The sequence below is a fragment of the Oryzias melastigma genome, linkage group LG4, assembly GCF_002922805.2.
Source record: "Oryzias melastigma strain HK-1 linkage group LG4, ASM292280v2, whole genome shotgun sequence".
Lineage (NCBI taxonomy): Eukaryota > Metazoa > Chordata > Actinopteri > Beloniformes > Adrianichthyidae > Oryzias > Oryzias melastigma.
In genome coordinates this window covers 20,750,820-20,766,758 of record NC_050515.1, presented here as the reverse complement: position 1 = coordinate 20,766,758, position 15,939 = coordinate 20,750,820, and the positions used below count along the sequence as shown (strand labels likewise).

Here is a 15,939-nt window from a genome sequence, read left to right as displayed (position 1 = left end):
CCTATAAAGCTCCTCACTATACACAATGTACTTTTCTCAAACAGACAAACATTTTCAAACTTTTCTGTCTTGTTTAAACACTCAAAGTATGCAAAATTGCACTGAAAATATCTTCACAACACAGAGACTGCGAAAGGTGAACCGCTATATATCTAGGGACCACGGTATACGCTGTTTCCAATTTGGTATAACTATATGACAGTTGTAGTGTTAGCTTTACTAATGTGGGTGCTATTATGTCGGCGAAATCAACACGTTTGTTTTGATCTTCATCGATACTCAGTGAAAAAGAAACAGGGTCGCCATGGTTACACTACTTTGAGGTCTCATGCGACTTGCCTTTCATGTGTTTTGTTTACACAAATGCGGACGTAAAATGAAATTTATCGGATAAAGGCGAACACCTGCCGGAAAGTATTGGCTTTTTTGAAAAAAAAAAAATCTACTCGTTGGATTACGGCTGTTATCGGATGAAGACTGTTGGATTATCCAGTTTACAAGATCACTTTAAAAATCCTGGGAAATCTGATCATGATTGGATATTTGGTGTAAAACTAAAAAAATAAAAACAAAAAAGATCCAACAAAGTCCATTTGCAGGTGTGGACAGACTTTTGTTCTCAAGAGGACCACCGTTGACTTGTTTGGTCCACTTTACGGTTCAGGTAAAATTTCAACACAAACTTCAAGTTAAAAAAAATATATATATATATATAAATATATATTCACACACATTTTTACGCATTAAAACAAACATGCACTAATGAGGGAAAAATTGTAGTTTTAAGTTAATTTTGAAAGCTTCCTTTACAAACTGAATAATTCCTTGAGATGTTTGTGTTTATAAACACTAAAGAAATGAGACAAAAATGTTATCAGATACACTTTCTTGTTCACTCAGAGTTTATAGTGCGTGCCACTGTTTCTGCTAGTCTGCTCCCGTGCAAAAATGAGTTTGATGCAGGCTCTTGAAGTGCAAAAATGAAGTGTTGGAGTGAGGTGTTTGAGATGTGTGTTCCTACAGTGAGAGCATGTCAGCACACAGGAAAAAATGTTCCTCGAAATGTCAGAGGCTAAAGTCCTGCAGCTACACTTGAGCGAGAAGGCGGAGGAATGCCAGGAGTCAACTTCAGATCACTGTTATACAGCAGAACATGCATCCATCACAGGGAGTGAATGGAATCATTATGACATCATTATCCTTTTATTGTATGCTGTTGTACTGCAGAATTGTGATAGGGTTAAAGATGCAAGGCAGTCAGTGCACACTGAAAAACGCCATTTAATCAAACTGCTGTCCTTCCCAAAGTAATTTTCCTGCTACAGGATGGTGGAGATTTGTATTACATAATTTGTCTAAAGAAATGGCAGGCACTTTAAGCACAGGGGGACTCAGACATCTTTACATCTGTTTACATTTGCCCTTTTTTCATAATGACATGCTCGCTGTACTCGGTGGTTCTGGATAGTTAAACTCCTACATTGATTTGGGTCATAAAATAACTCCCAGCTGCATCCTTCGAATCTCACTGGTACAAAATCACTTCAGCTAGGAGTGCTGCCAGATTGGCTGGTTGTGATTTTAAATTTGAGGGCAAAAATTGATTTGGGCAGATGGACATAGTTTGGGGTCGGTTTGGCAGTTTTTGCTTCCTTATTAAAATACATTTCAACCAGGGACGTGCAGTAAAGGGGAGGCAGTGAGCCAGTGAATTACCTAAAGGCATGTAGTTGTTGTTGCACAAAATTAGGAAAACTAGGAAATCACCAAATACTTTTTGTGGTAGTCTGTCAGTCCGTCCGCTCATCCGGAACAGGTCGGGGGCAGCAGTCTAATGCCCAGATTTCCTTCTCCCCGGCCACTTCCTCCATCTGGAGTAGTCTCAGATGATGTTTATTGATATTGTTTAAGACTTAAAAAATGAACACTCACAATAATAGGTTTTTAAAAATCCAAACACTCTTCATAAGGTGATTTTGGTTAGATTTTACCTCACCTATTTGTTCATAATAATAGATCTAAGTCAAACCAAAATCCTGGTATTTGCCTTTTTTTGTTACTCTTTGGTGGTTGATAATAAAGTTACAGGAGTCTGTTATTTTATGTTTTGCTCTGACTGCAAAAATGGCAGATTATATCTCATTTAACAAAATGTCTCAAAGTTAGACTTTCGATGGAAAACAGAAGTACTGGATGATTAATTGCAGCTAGTTAATCACTGATTTGGGATTATTTGTGGGGTCTGGTGGTTTTTAGATGATTTTTGGGCTGAAAAACTGACTGTCAGCTTGCCTGACATCTTCTTTGCTGCCACAAAGTTTTTGTCCCCTTCTTAAATGTTTCAATTTATTTTTCCTTAAAGGTTCATTAGAGAATTGGTTTAGTTTAAAGCTGTAATGAGAAGTCATTTGCCTGATTGTCTTTTGGGCAAACATCAAAGCTATTAGTTAGCATTTACAAGGATGCCCCCAACAAGTGTTTTTTGTTGCCTCTTTGGTTAGAATGAATATCTGTGGTTAATTTTACATTTGAAATCAAACTACTCACAAGTTTTTTTGGGTTGACAGGCAAATCTTTGGTTCTAGAATGCTTTAATGGATGTGTTCAGAAAAAGATCAGATATTAGAAGCACAGACAATCTAGCTTTATTGGGGCTTTCAGGACTATTTGGTCCACAATGAGATGTGTTTTAAGATAGTCTGATTTCTTCCAGGTGTGAAAGGTCACCCAAACTCTGGTCTGCCCAAACAAATAATCCCGACTCTTGCAAGTGAACTTTGGTTGGTGTACATGCAAACAGCCCGGTAGGGGGGACAGAAACAAGAAGTGATCCAAAGAGAAGCAAACAAACAATACAAATTAGATAATCGATTAAATGGATCCTAAAAACATTAGATGTGCTCACTGGGTTTTCCTCGGTTTACTTCAACACAACAAGCAACTCTTGTTACTGTGTGACACATCGTCCACATGGTTTGAGCTGCTCAGAAAACCAAACGTAATGAAGTATTTGTGAAAATCTTTTACCATTGGTCGCTAATCAAATAAATCCAGTTGAAAAATCTGAAATACAATCATGAAACTGATGTTTATTTACCACAAAAATACTTGAAAATTATTAAAACAATGATCAAACAAAGGCAAGAAGGTTTTGATGCATTATGTTGGTTACATTTACACGGTAAAAAAATATAAATTTAGCAGGTTTATGTTGTTATAACTAAAATATGTTTGCAGGTTTAGCTTTTAATGCTGTGGCATTTTCTGCAGGACTGGCATCAGTCCTCTCTTTAGGTTGCTGTGATTTGCTTGTGTTGTCGCTTTTCCTAATTGCATGCTGTTGTGGCGGAACGTTTACACCCTTAGTAGATGTAAATCTACTCAATTAAAAGAGACAAAAAAACTGCAGTTTAACCCCAAATTCAGCTTCCAGCTCAATGAGCTGCAGCACAAAACCCAGCCTGTTAAGGCAGAAGTGTACTGCTGAGAACAGACCCTGAAACACCACAGGGGCACCATAAAGCAGAGTGGTAAACAGGAGAAGGGTTGATATAGTAATTCAAAAAAGAAAAAAAAAGAAGCACGTACTGTATTATAGATGAAAGGAACTTCTATAGAACATACGATAAGCGCCTCCTCCTCTGTTGCTATAAATGCAGCATCTCTCCAGCTCTTTTCCTCCTTATACTCCGTCCATCCCCTCTTCCTTCTCCCCTATCTAAACCATTTCATTACCTCCAGAGCTCAGGTTTTTTTTGCAGTGCTCGCTTAAAATCTCACTTATCTTTCTGCAGCACGCGCCACGTAACGACCTCCACTGAAGCAGTCGGCTTTAGTTTTCCCTCTCATGTGTGTTGTGTTCATGTGCAGTAATGGTGCCATTACAGCACAAATGAATCACTTTTGTGTGATGTAGCACCTGCCCGAGGGCCGCCCTTTTTAAGCGCTGTTAGGAGCTTCCTGCACAACCTTCATCTTTGATTTCCTCCTCGCTGAAGGAGAAATTACTTCACATGCACTCGTCACAAACTCTATTAGTGAAAACGAAGCAGCAAGAACAGAGTACATAAATCTGTATATTCTTGTTGATTAGACACATTTCTTCTGACCAGAAGATACAGTTAAAATTTACAATTTTATACAAAAATTTAATTAAGCTTTAAAGTTTTGCTGTGGATTAACTGCTATTTTATTAAAAATAATAAATGAGTTTTGACTATTTGCTTCTAGCTGACGATTTAGGTCCTTTTCACACATGAACAGTTCCCGTGAACTCTGTTTGACTTCACACATGACACCCAGGGGCAAACCAAAGATCATTTAGGGATGGTGAAGCCCTGAACAGGGGTTGCACAGTGGTGTAGGGGTTAGCATTCTCACCTCACAGCAAGAAGACCCTCTGTGTGGAGTTTGCATGTTCTCCGCATGCATGCATGAGTTTTCAAAAACATGCTTCATAGGATAATTGAAGATTCTAAATTGTCCCTAGGTGGGAATGTGTGTGTGTCATTGTAACAGACCTTCCCCAAATAGTAGCCAAGATAGGCTGTAGCAACTCCATGACTCCTAAATGAAGCCCAATGAGGCAATTGTTTTTGTGATTTTGGGCTATATAAATAAAATTGAATTGAATTAAAGGAATTCAATGGGTTTGAAAAATAGATGGAGGGATGGATGGAAGCCTAAAACAAGCTCTTCCATGGAAGGGGGAAAAAGCATGAAAACTAGCTAACCCAAACCCTTTGATCATCATATAATGACCTCCTGCCTCCTCTTACTACACTATGTTTATCTGGAAGTCATTTTTTTGCTCTCATACTCCAGGGAACTGCACCAGAGTTCCTGCACAAGTGAAGAAAAACCCACAGTTTCAAGTTGACTGGAGATGACAGTGTTCAGGCGAGACCTCACACTTGCTAAAGTAATCAAACCATCAGAGGAAACAGTGGTGTGGATTAGCCAGTGTAAGATTAAGGTAATCTCTGTGGGCTCAATTCAAAATGAGCAAGAATGCTGACAATATTCACACCTTTATTTAGTTTGATTTGGTTTCAAGCGTTTTTTCAGGAAAAAACTAAAAGCCTCATTTCTACTGAGCGGTCCAGTACGGTCTGCTTGGGAACACTATTTTGAGAGCTTCCATTGTAAAATGAACCCATAACCCTTCCACTCTCCTAGGCTTGTTTACATTAAAAATGGGGTCATCTGGACCCCACAAGACAGTGCGCTGAACTTTTTTTTTCAATGATTGTTGATCTTTACTGATGTCCAATGACAGACATGAAGTCTTGTCCACCTTGTCCACCTTTGTCATGGAAGGGCTAACACCTAATGTACCAATGTAAGGGTGGGGTCATCTGGACCCCATAAGAGAGCACAAGGGTTGAACAGTACCGACCTGTATTTCTTGAGGGTCCCTATCGTCTGTAGGTCCATAGAAAAAGGGAATGGGTCGGTTGGGGCGGAGCTACTGTAGCCACCTACTGATTGGCTAATCGTTTTCCTCTTTACGGTGGTATTCTTCTAAGCTGCCCGAAATCTTCTTTCAAACAACAATGAATTCTTGTTATATATGATGTACAGTAAAGTAAAGCAAGAAAAAGACGACCTGCTAGATGATGTCCATTGTTGTGATGCAATGACAAGCTTGCGATCGACACTATGCATGTACTGTGAAAACAAATAGCTCAGTGGGAGCGAGGCTCAACCGAGTGGAAACGTTTACTATAATTAACTGGATCATACTGTACCTCGTTTCCACCGAGCAGTCCGGTACGGTCCGATCTGTGAAGGAGTAGTACGGTACGGACCAGTTAATTATGGAGACCTGAGGTACTCGGAGCGAACCTCATCTACCCCTGGAGCCTTGCCACCGAGGAGTTCTTTGACTACCTCAGTGACCTCAACTTGGGTGATGGACAGCTCAACCCTAGTCTTCTACCTCTGCTTCCTCAAGGGAAGGTGTGCCAGCAGGGTTATGGAGAACAACCGATAGTCCCTAGTCTGATTGTAGACATTTTCTTTCTTGCTGAAAGCAATTCATCTGTGAGGGTTTATTGTCTTAGTTTAGAAGAATGTGGAAGAAAGTAACAGACTAGTGTAATCCCATCCATCCATCCATTTAATCACTTTGGAGGTCATGGAGTAGCTGAAGCCTATCCCAGCTACTGTTTGTCGAAGGCGGAGTGCACACTGGATGGGTCTCCAGTCTGTCAATCCAGTTTGTTTATCTTCCTTTTGTCTTTCAAATGTTTTTGTTTTTTTGTTGTTCTTATCGTGCACTTCCCATTTTCTTATCAAATTTAGCATATTTGGTTAATCTTTAAAACCAAAAGGAAACAGAAATAGATAATTCTGGGAGTTTCTTGCTAACAGGCACCATGACACTACACGTCTGCCCTCTCTACATCCTTTTCTGGCACTAACATGCCAATAAACATCACTGTGAACCACCAGGAGCTGCTTTAAGGTGACAAATGAGGGGGTAATGATAAATGCCACGTCACTTAATTTTTCTCATACCGACCTATAGATTAGTGTTGAATCAAAGTGGGTTTTCGCTCTGTGTCAGAGTTGTAGGCTTCATCGAGCATGCCAGCACAGACGGGGGATCTGACTGCGAGCCTGTGCTGTTAGCAAGCCAGAAGTCTCTCCACTCTGATCTCATGCTTCAGGCAAGGTTAGCGAGGGCAACACAATGTGTGTGTGTGTGTGTGTGATGGAACTGACAGCGATTTGTCATCAAAGATGAGTGTGATCATTAAATCATCTGCTTCTTGTTCTTCCTCATTTTATTTTGTTTTTATTCAGCCTTTGCTGCCGCTCACGTCTGAAATGAAGTCAGGGAAGCTGATTGTTGAGAGCAGCAGGAAGAGGAGGATGAGGAGGGTGGGTGGAGGTGGTGGTGTGGGGGGTACTTTTTACAGAGAGTCAGAGCCACTTCAGAGAGAGGGGAGAAAGGGGGGGAGCAAGGGAAGATCAGCTCACAGGGGAGGGGGGAGTGAGATAATCGGCACAAGAAGATCCATTCTCCCACAGCTGGAACAAAAGCTCTTTGCCAGTGCGTGTTTGTTAAAGTCAGTGGGATCAGACGCCTCCCCGGGGAGCCTGGGAGGGGCTTTTGTTTTGTTGCTTTGGGATTCATTGCTTTGACTGAGGTACTTCTGTTTTCCTCTATCTTGAGGCTTCTGAAGATGTTTATTGTTGCATAGTTTTGACTCAGAGGAACTACTTTCTTCGGAAATGTTGAGTTTTTTTACTGTCATGAATAAACAGTGCGCAAGTAATTTTTTTGTTTTACCATGGGAATCTTTGAAGAACTTTTCGCTCAGGGCTTTTTGGTTTACACTCATCTGATTTCTCTAAAACTACATTCACACCAAGCAACCACTTCCAATGAAAAGTCTAATTAACATGCGTAAACAAACTTTAAAAACTCTGACATTCATGGGTTGCTACCATAGACAGTCTATAGAGAGAACTGGACACGTTATCCCCTCTCCTCTCACGTTACAAATAGGAAGTACCCGCTGGTCCCAGAAAGCCAAAATCCCATATACTTCTATTGAAAAATAAACAGCTAGTACTCAGTCATTCTGTTTGTCAGAATAACCATTCTTGCTCTGCTGTCTCTTTTTGCCATGTTCTTGCTAAACCTACTTTATTTAATAATATATTTTCTTTAACGCAAGTTATTTGAGTTGTAAACTGGCCAATCAGATGCCTCAGTAAGAGCATGTGGTGCCCGCTGGCCTCCACCTCAGACATTCGAAGTGTTTGCTTGACAGATTCTCAGTGGAAGCGGTGTTCTAACAAACTCACAGGCCGATTTTGAGAATCAATCACTGCTTATTAATGATACAACGATTCTTCATGGATCTGTAAAAAACAATTCAAACATATTTATCGATACAGAAAATTTTAAAATTGGTTTGTCTCAGCCTGTGCTTAAATTCAGGAAAATGCAGAGCAGATTACATTTTTCTATGCAGGCGTGATGTGAGTGTGTGCGCGCCTGTGTGTGTGCCACGAACTGGGTGCATGCTGTTCATCTGCACTCCGCCGCTGGGAAATTCCTGCAGCTCCTTCAGATTTAAAAGTTTCACATAAGTCAGTCCCTCCAGGTCCCTCGCAACAATTAACACAAATTCAAGCAAAACCGAGATTTGTTCTTCACCCTGCGAGGTTACATTTTCATCGCATCCTAGGCCTTGCTGGCTGGAGCCCAAAATGAACAAAGTATGAAAGGATTTGTGATCATTCCAATATTATGCACAATTTTTTGCATTAATTCTTTTTCTGTTAGTAGGAAAACAGACAGTTTGATGTAAGGGGCAAAAAGAAAACATTTATATACCTTTAATTCATTGTGTTGACAAAAAAAGGGAAAAAAATGGGAGAAATCGTGACTTTAAAACTGTGAATGGCTTGACCAAATCATTACATCCCTACTGCTTTCTAACCTTGTCTAGTCTCAAAATGTAAAAATCCGTACTGCGGATAAATGGCTACTGACTTCATTTGGTTGGAACCTGAGGTCAGGCATTTTCTAGTGGTGGTGCCACAGCCTTGCAGTCCATCTCTATACATGTCAATGGTTGCTACACACTTTTTAAAGTCGTTTGTGGGCTCTATATACAAAACACACAGCCATTGAACACACGTTCTGAGAGTTGACAATGACGTACAGATGGCACCCTTTTAATTCAAAGAAGGGCCAACTGTTTGAAAATTGATCATGGAACAGAAATAGATAATTGTCGTTTGAAATAAAGTCTTTCATATATCAGAATAGAGCTGTGAAAGAAAAAGCCTGAAGCATGATTACTTTCCTGTTGAATGACCCCGTTTTTGTTCAACTCAAAATTCCCCATTTCATTGGTCGCAAAAGTTTCCAATTATTAAACTGGGTTGAAGCTCACATTATCAAAACTCCACCTCCATGCTTTAAAGGTTCTTGGTAACATTATGGTACCAAAAAAAGTGAGTTTTTGAAAAAGCCAGCTTCTCTAAAAGCTTCCCTGGAATAACTAGTAACAGAAACATATATTAGTGTTACGTCGTTTCATAGATTAAGTTCATTGCGCTTTGTTTTCAACCTTTATACAAAGAACATAGTAGGCTACATAACATTTTACTCTGGACCTGAGGAATCTGACAAGAATTTCTTGGGGTTGTTATCATTCTGAATGCTTTATAATTTAAATAAAGGTTCAATTTCATCAAGCACCATTTCTAAAAAAAAATGTAAGCCGTGATTTTTGACTGTATAATGTAAAAATAACACACTAAAGAGTCAAAATCTTCTTTTAGGTGCAAATACATTTGATCACATCTATTATATATAAAACATAAATGGCAATAAAATCATATATTTTATTGCAATGTCTTTTTATACTTATTTACTTTTTATATACTTACTGCTCTTAGGCCTCGTATTCTGTTGGGAGAGTTGTGCAACATATTTCACTACATGTACTGTACAGTACATATATATGTGTGTGACAAATAACATTTAAATTGACATGTAAATGATCTTTTATAAGATTAATCATAAATGTATATTTGGTGGAAGATACATGCAGTGTTTGTGATTTTCTATGGAAATGATGCCATGAACTGAGGATCAAAATTTAATTCAAAGTTGGAATAACTTCTTTTTTTGGCTTCAACTATCTCAGACTCGTCACAGGTATACATTCATGAACGTTCTTGTAGTAAATTCTGCCTTATCCCCGTGTTTGTGGTTGAAAGATAAAGAAACAGATGGTCAGGTTAAGAACACAGGTCACTTTAATTTCCTTCCTGGGCTTCGGTACCCACAGAGAGGCTTTCTGGAGTCTGGACCAGAAGAGAAGTGGGAGCTAGGGGGTTACGTCCCAGCTCCCCTGCACTGTTCTCTATCTTCATTTATTTATTTATTTCAGTCATCTCCACAAAATATGACTTTTCTTTTTCTGTAAGGAGTTGCTCTGTCTGCTTTTTTCTTGTCATTCCTCCTGCGATTTCTCTCGTGAATGGATTAGGCAAAACTAATTTGTATTCCTCTCTACTTTTCCCTTTCCTGCATCTGAACTTCTCTTCCTTACAAAAAAACGGATGCACTGTACAGTTAACTATGCACGCACCTCCCCACCACCTACAACAGTCACCTTCAAGAACGCCTCGCCATATGGGCCAGGCCATCTGGACTGTACCATGTTACAGACAGTAAGGGGAGGAGATGGGAAACAGAGCAGCTGAACTGTCTTAAAAGCCTCGAGTCCGTTCAAAGTTCCTAAAGAGGGGGGCGATGATAAACCGGGGCAGTCTCAAGGGATCATTAAAGTCCTCACTGATTCTGGAGCATTAAAAACTACCTTCACCATTAAAAATCAAATGTTACTGCTTATATTAGGATGACTATTAAATTCAGACATCTTCCGATTACACTGAACTCAATCACCTTTTTTTTCTCCTTTTAGGGATTGAGCTTTGTTTGCCAGCCTGGCGCTTCTCCATGACCATGGTGGCCAGTTTTCTGAAGGTGGGCGGGCAGCTATTGATGCCAGGAGTAGCTGCTCTCTGCCACCATTGGCCAAACCGGGATGACTGGCAGGTGCTGCAGATAGTCATTATCAGCCCTTTCGTTCTGATGCTGCCCTACGTGTGGTGAGTCCCACCCTTTGAAGACATCTACAGTGGGATTGAAAGAGTGGGGTGGATTCTTCTCACTCTGAGCCAGGCGATGGCTTGTACAGTACACACTGCAAAGCTGTGCTAAGCACTCTCTTGTTCAACTCGCAAACAATCCTCTCTCTCTTTGGTTTTCTTCCTCCTCTTGGAGCATGGTCCAATCATCCTTTGTCTCCTCGTCCTTCTCATCCTTTTTTTTCCCCTCCTTTGCTATGCAGGATTTTTCCCGAGTCGCTGCGCTGGTTGCTGGCCACCCAGCACTACAAGCGATCCAAAGAAATGATGCTGCGCATCGCAAGGAAGAACCGGGTAGACATGTCCACAGAACCAAGCGGACTTCTTACAGGTGAGGACAGACCACTGAAAGAAGAGTAAATAAGACAAAAGCCCCCCGCCCCCAACCCCCCCACTGATCACTTTCCTTTGAACCATAATGCAAGTTATTTTATACATGCAAGTGCTTACGCTGCAGCCACTCACCGCTCTGTGATGAAATCAATATGAAACAGATGCAAGGACACTTAGCAGCTTTTAAGTGTTCTCAGACTGCCCACATGATGAAATGAAACTGCAATCAGCACGTTGGATCCCAAAGATCAGAGAAGTCATGAAGACAGCCACAGATATTTCATTTTAGTTTCATAGTATCTCTCTTTCAAAGCCTTTGTAATTCAGTTGAACAACTATTATCTGATCGAAATTCACATAATTCATGATATAAAGCTCCGTGAAACTCATAGATACATAGCAACCGTGCAACTTTTCTTCTCTTGAAGTAGTTTTTCCAATTTCCCCTTGCAGCCAAACTAAATGATGAACAGTAAAAGTCACATGTTCAAGTTAAGCATGGAAAGGTTTTTGCTATGAATTTGAGTTTATTAGACAGCGCATGCACAAGTTAAAGATTTTTTTCAAAAAAATTTTGTGAGGTCAACACATAAAAAACATTGGACAAAAATAGGACTTTTAAGTTTAGATCTATTCGACGTAGATTAAATCCACTAAAGCACTGCACAAAGGAAGTAAAAATATGCAATGTTTATGTTTTTTAGAGCTACTGACTGTAAACTAAAGGCCAGGTGAGAGTTGTCATGTGACCCACTGGTTTAGTCCATTGACTGTATGAAAACTGGATTGAGTGATCATTTCCCTCTCGTGTTCTCCATAGGAAGTACCCACTGGTTCCAAGAAGCTAAAATCCCATAGACTTAAATTGAGAAATACAAAGCTACTACTGATTGCATTTGTCAGAATAACAATTCTTGCTCTGTTAACTTTTTTTTAAACATCTTCTTGCTTATCCTATTTTTTTCATCAATATCTTTTTTATAGGGCAAGATATTATAACTATAAACTGGCCAATTAGATGCCTCAATATAAATATGTGGTCTTCCTTCAATTGTTTAAATACAACAAGCTAACTCCTGATTGGAGAGAGTGGTTGCCATAGAAACGTTGACATCATCTGGCTTCAATAATTAATCAATTAACTTAACCAAAATGACACCAATACAGTTAGTAATGTTTAAAGTTTCTGCAAACTGTCAGTTATAAAATGACACGTTCTTATCAGTGAGCTTTAAAGAGCTTTCATTGCTGCATGATTTCTAGATGGGCACAGCAAAACAAATTACTTGTTGTGAATCCTGAAATAGTTCCTGCATAACCCAAACCCCAAATAAGCAGTTTTCGTGTCATGCCTGGCTCTCATCTTGTTGCCAGCACATCTCCCTCCCCTGTGTGGGCGTTTAACTCCTTTATTTTTGTGCCTCTCAGAGGTAATACACAGAGATAATGGTGAGGCATTAAGCTCCTGCACCAGTCTAAAGCTGCAGCCGTGCTTAATCTGTCATAAAAATAATATAATAAAGTCCCACTGTGGCCGATCTCTCATTATGATCTGAAGGAGTAGATGTCACGGCGTGTGTTTCACGTTTCCTTCCAGAACTGGAGCAGGAGTTGCACAAGAAACCCCAGCGGAGCTGCATAGTCCGGATGATGAGCACCAGGAACCTGTGGAAGAACATCGTAGTGCTGTGTGTCAACTCGTAAGTGTCTCTCTGCTCACGTCCAGCTGTGCACACTAGTATTCCTAATCAAACACAGATCGATCCCGAAGAACACAAGTGCTTGTGTGCAGATGGGCATTAAGATGTGGCATTTCTGTTTGTTGCAGCCTGACAGGTTACGGGATTCACCACTGCTTCGCTCGCAGCATGATGGACCCCGAGGCCCAGCCCACGGCGCTCTGCCACGCCGACTACTACACCATGGCTGGCATCGCTGTGGCCACCTGCCTGGCGCTTTGCCCCGCTGTGGGGCTGATGGGTCGGCGTGGAGGGCTGCTCACTTTCATGATCATAACGGCTCTGGCATCACTGCTACAGTTGGGTCTGCTAAACTGTGAGTTACCGCAAAGACTTATGGGAGGTTATTCTCTGATTGATGTGGCTAAATATTTATGCAACTGTTTGATATTCTAGATTTTTCTTTATTTTTTGTTGTTTAGAAAAATTCTATAAGATGTTTTATTTTCCTGCAATCTCCCTCCCCAATTTGGAGAACAGTTTCAGGAACATTTTTATTGTCATTAAATCACAACAGGGTTCAACTAGGGATGGGACTCTAGGCACTTCACAATTCGATTACGATTCAGGAGGCAACGATTTGATTATGAAATAATTATATATATATATATATATATATTTTAAAAATGTATGATTCTAAAAATACAAAACATGTTCCGCTGCGAGCAAACGGGGGTTTTTCCAGTGATGACGCGCACAATTTCCTTAAAGTTTGAAAGTTATTTATTGAACGTATTATTTCTTTTTGTTTTATTGGCATTTGTGATGGCTGCAATATAATGAGAGCAATGAAATGGAGTTATTAACGCGATGTCAAATCTTTACAACAACACATACAAGGTTATGAATCTGCAATTCACGTCAAAGCGCATCAATCAACAAATCTTCCCATTATTAGCATAACACCTACGTTAAGTTAGCATCTCACTGTTAGCGGTCGAAAATAATGTATAACCCCAGCTCACCCGCTCCAACACAACTATTCAAATATTAACTATATATATAACTATAACTAAATAACTATACAAATATTCAGAACTTTTACTTACTTTCCTCCATCTAAATACATTTTTAAGTACAGACAAGATCAATATAATGCACTTGTCCAACTTTTTAATATAAAAATTATAAATATGGTGACTTGAAAAGCGTTTCGGTTGATATTTAAAAATCTTTCAAAGCATCAACAATAGGCAAGCTTTTGAGATTTTCCCCCCTAAACTTGAACCTTAAATAACATAATAATGTTCATTTCTATCAATAGATCAGTTTAAACCTTTTTACAACACAGCTTTAGGTCTAGTGTTGACGTTCTTTCAACTACTACTTTCAACTCTTCAATTGCAATTAATGTAATTCCAGTGAGTTTTGAAGCAAAAAAACTGCTTTGTATTTTACTGTTGTGAAGTTCTTAGGAAACTGACTAATCAGCTGATTTTATCACAGGAAAAAGCAGCTTTGTGCAGCTATATACTTACGTTTGTAATGTGTTGCATATCTGTGCAAAGTCAATATGCAAAGCAGTTTTCTCTGTACTAGCACCAACCGATTTACGTTGACCACGTAGTCAGATTTACGCTACGTCGTGGAGTGGGTGTTATTTAGGTGTTGCTGGTGATATCTCTAGTGTTTGAGGACCAACAGGATGGTCAAACAAAATAAATAGTACCCAGCTAGCTAATGAGCATTCTTTAATACAGCATCAAATATTGTTTCGCACATTTGTCGTCTTTCCTAAATACATAATGTTGGTACGACATGACCTACACATGGCATGACTGTTCTCCAAAACCCATTGACTGTTGACATGTTGAAAAGGCTAAAAGCTTCCAAACACTGACTTTAAGTGAAAGTCTGTGGCGGTCGTATTATGCGGTCTGAAAGGTCAGCCATGAGTGAGCTCTTAAAAAATGTCTAAGTAAAAAACGAGTTCTACTAAATACTTTTATATCAAATTACAAAAGTTGCTTTGATTCTTGATTATTTATAATCGATTACTATCATAAATGATTCCCCCCCCCCCAACAAAATTAGCAAATCCAGGGTTTGTTAGATCTAAAACAAAGAGAGTTTAGGGCAGATATGTCTCAGTGTTCATTTGTATGATCTACTCAATAGTATATTTTTCTATTTTAGAGATGCAGCTTTAATACAATTAAGCAGCATGTTTTACATTTAAAAAATGTGCATTTTGTTTTTAAGTTCTGCCTTAAAAAGGTTTAGAGAATACCTTAAGCTCCAGCACACGGATAGACTAGAGATAATTCAAATCTAGTTAGAGTCGTGTGGTTGAGTTCACATGAAATTATGTTTTCATCAAGGCAACGATAAAAGCTGGAGTCTTCTGCCTCCCTGACCTGATTCTTTAGTATCCAGTCATTATTCTGGCTTCTCCTGAAAACTTTTTGTTCCATGTTTTGACTGATCAGTGCTGCTCTGTGCTTACTAATGACGTTCAACTTTGTCTTCTGCCCTCCGATGCTCCTCAGTAATTGGGAAGTACAGCCTTCGCCACGACACAGGTACGCCCCACAGTCTGCTGATCCGTGCAGTGAATCCACGTGTGAGCGGTCGCTCGGATCGGCTTTTATTGCCCTCATTTATTCTCTTTTCTGCACAGTCCTGCGCGACACGCTGAACAGGAAGTTTTCGGTGGCCTTCTCAATCATCGGGATGTTCTCCTCTCATGCCGTCAGCACGCTCAGCATTTTCTTTTGTGCTGAAATCACCCCCACCGTCATCAGGTGAGCCTAAAGAGAGCTGACTGAAGCCATTCCTCTGTAATTTACACACTCAATCATTTTGATTGGTTTTCTAACATGGTTTTAGGTTTAGCCTCTCAATTCCTTTTAGGGTTATACAACGGTGACACCTTGTGGTCGAATTGTCACTGAAAACCTTAAAAGGATTCAGGAGTGTTTGACTTCAGGTGGAGTTTGGTTATCTAACAAATACAAAATATAAGAATAAAAAAACATTATTTTTATTGAAACATGGAAAACAAAATGTCAGAGAAGTTAGGTTAGCAGAATACCGAATAGTAACACAAGTGGGTATTTGTGGTACTTGCATATTATTTTGTTAATCTATTAGTGTGATAAAAGCTAAAATGCTGTTATTGTTTATTTCTAGCTCCTGATTTTAAACAAAATTGTATGCTGCAGCCTGCAAAATACTA

General features: G+C 39.6%; 1 protein-coding gene across 1 annotated transcript in view; it reads left to right on the top strand.

The window, feature by feature from the left end:
• The window catches only part of LOC112150464 (solute carrier family 22 member 23), a gene marked incomplete at its 3' end in the record, with an annotated part of 28,026 nt that extends 12,521 nt beyond the window's left edge, over window positions 1-15,505 (top strand). Inside the window, 6 exon segments of the mRNA XM_024278817.2 lie at window positions 10,464-10,650; window positions 10,893-11,020; window positions 12,620-12,722; window positions 12,851-13,077; window positions 15,251-15,283; window positions 15,382-15,505. Of these exon segments, the coding sequence (XP_024134585.1) occupies window positions 10,464-10,650; window positions 10,893-11,020; window positions 12,620-12,722; window positions 12,851-13,077; window positions 15,251-15,283; window positions 15,382-15,505 (802 nt within the window).
• Between the last annotated feature and the right edge of the window lie 434 nt (window positions 15,506-15,939).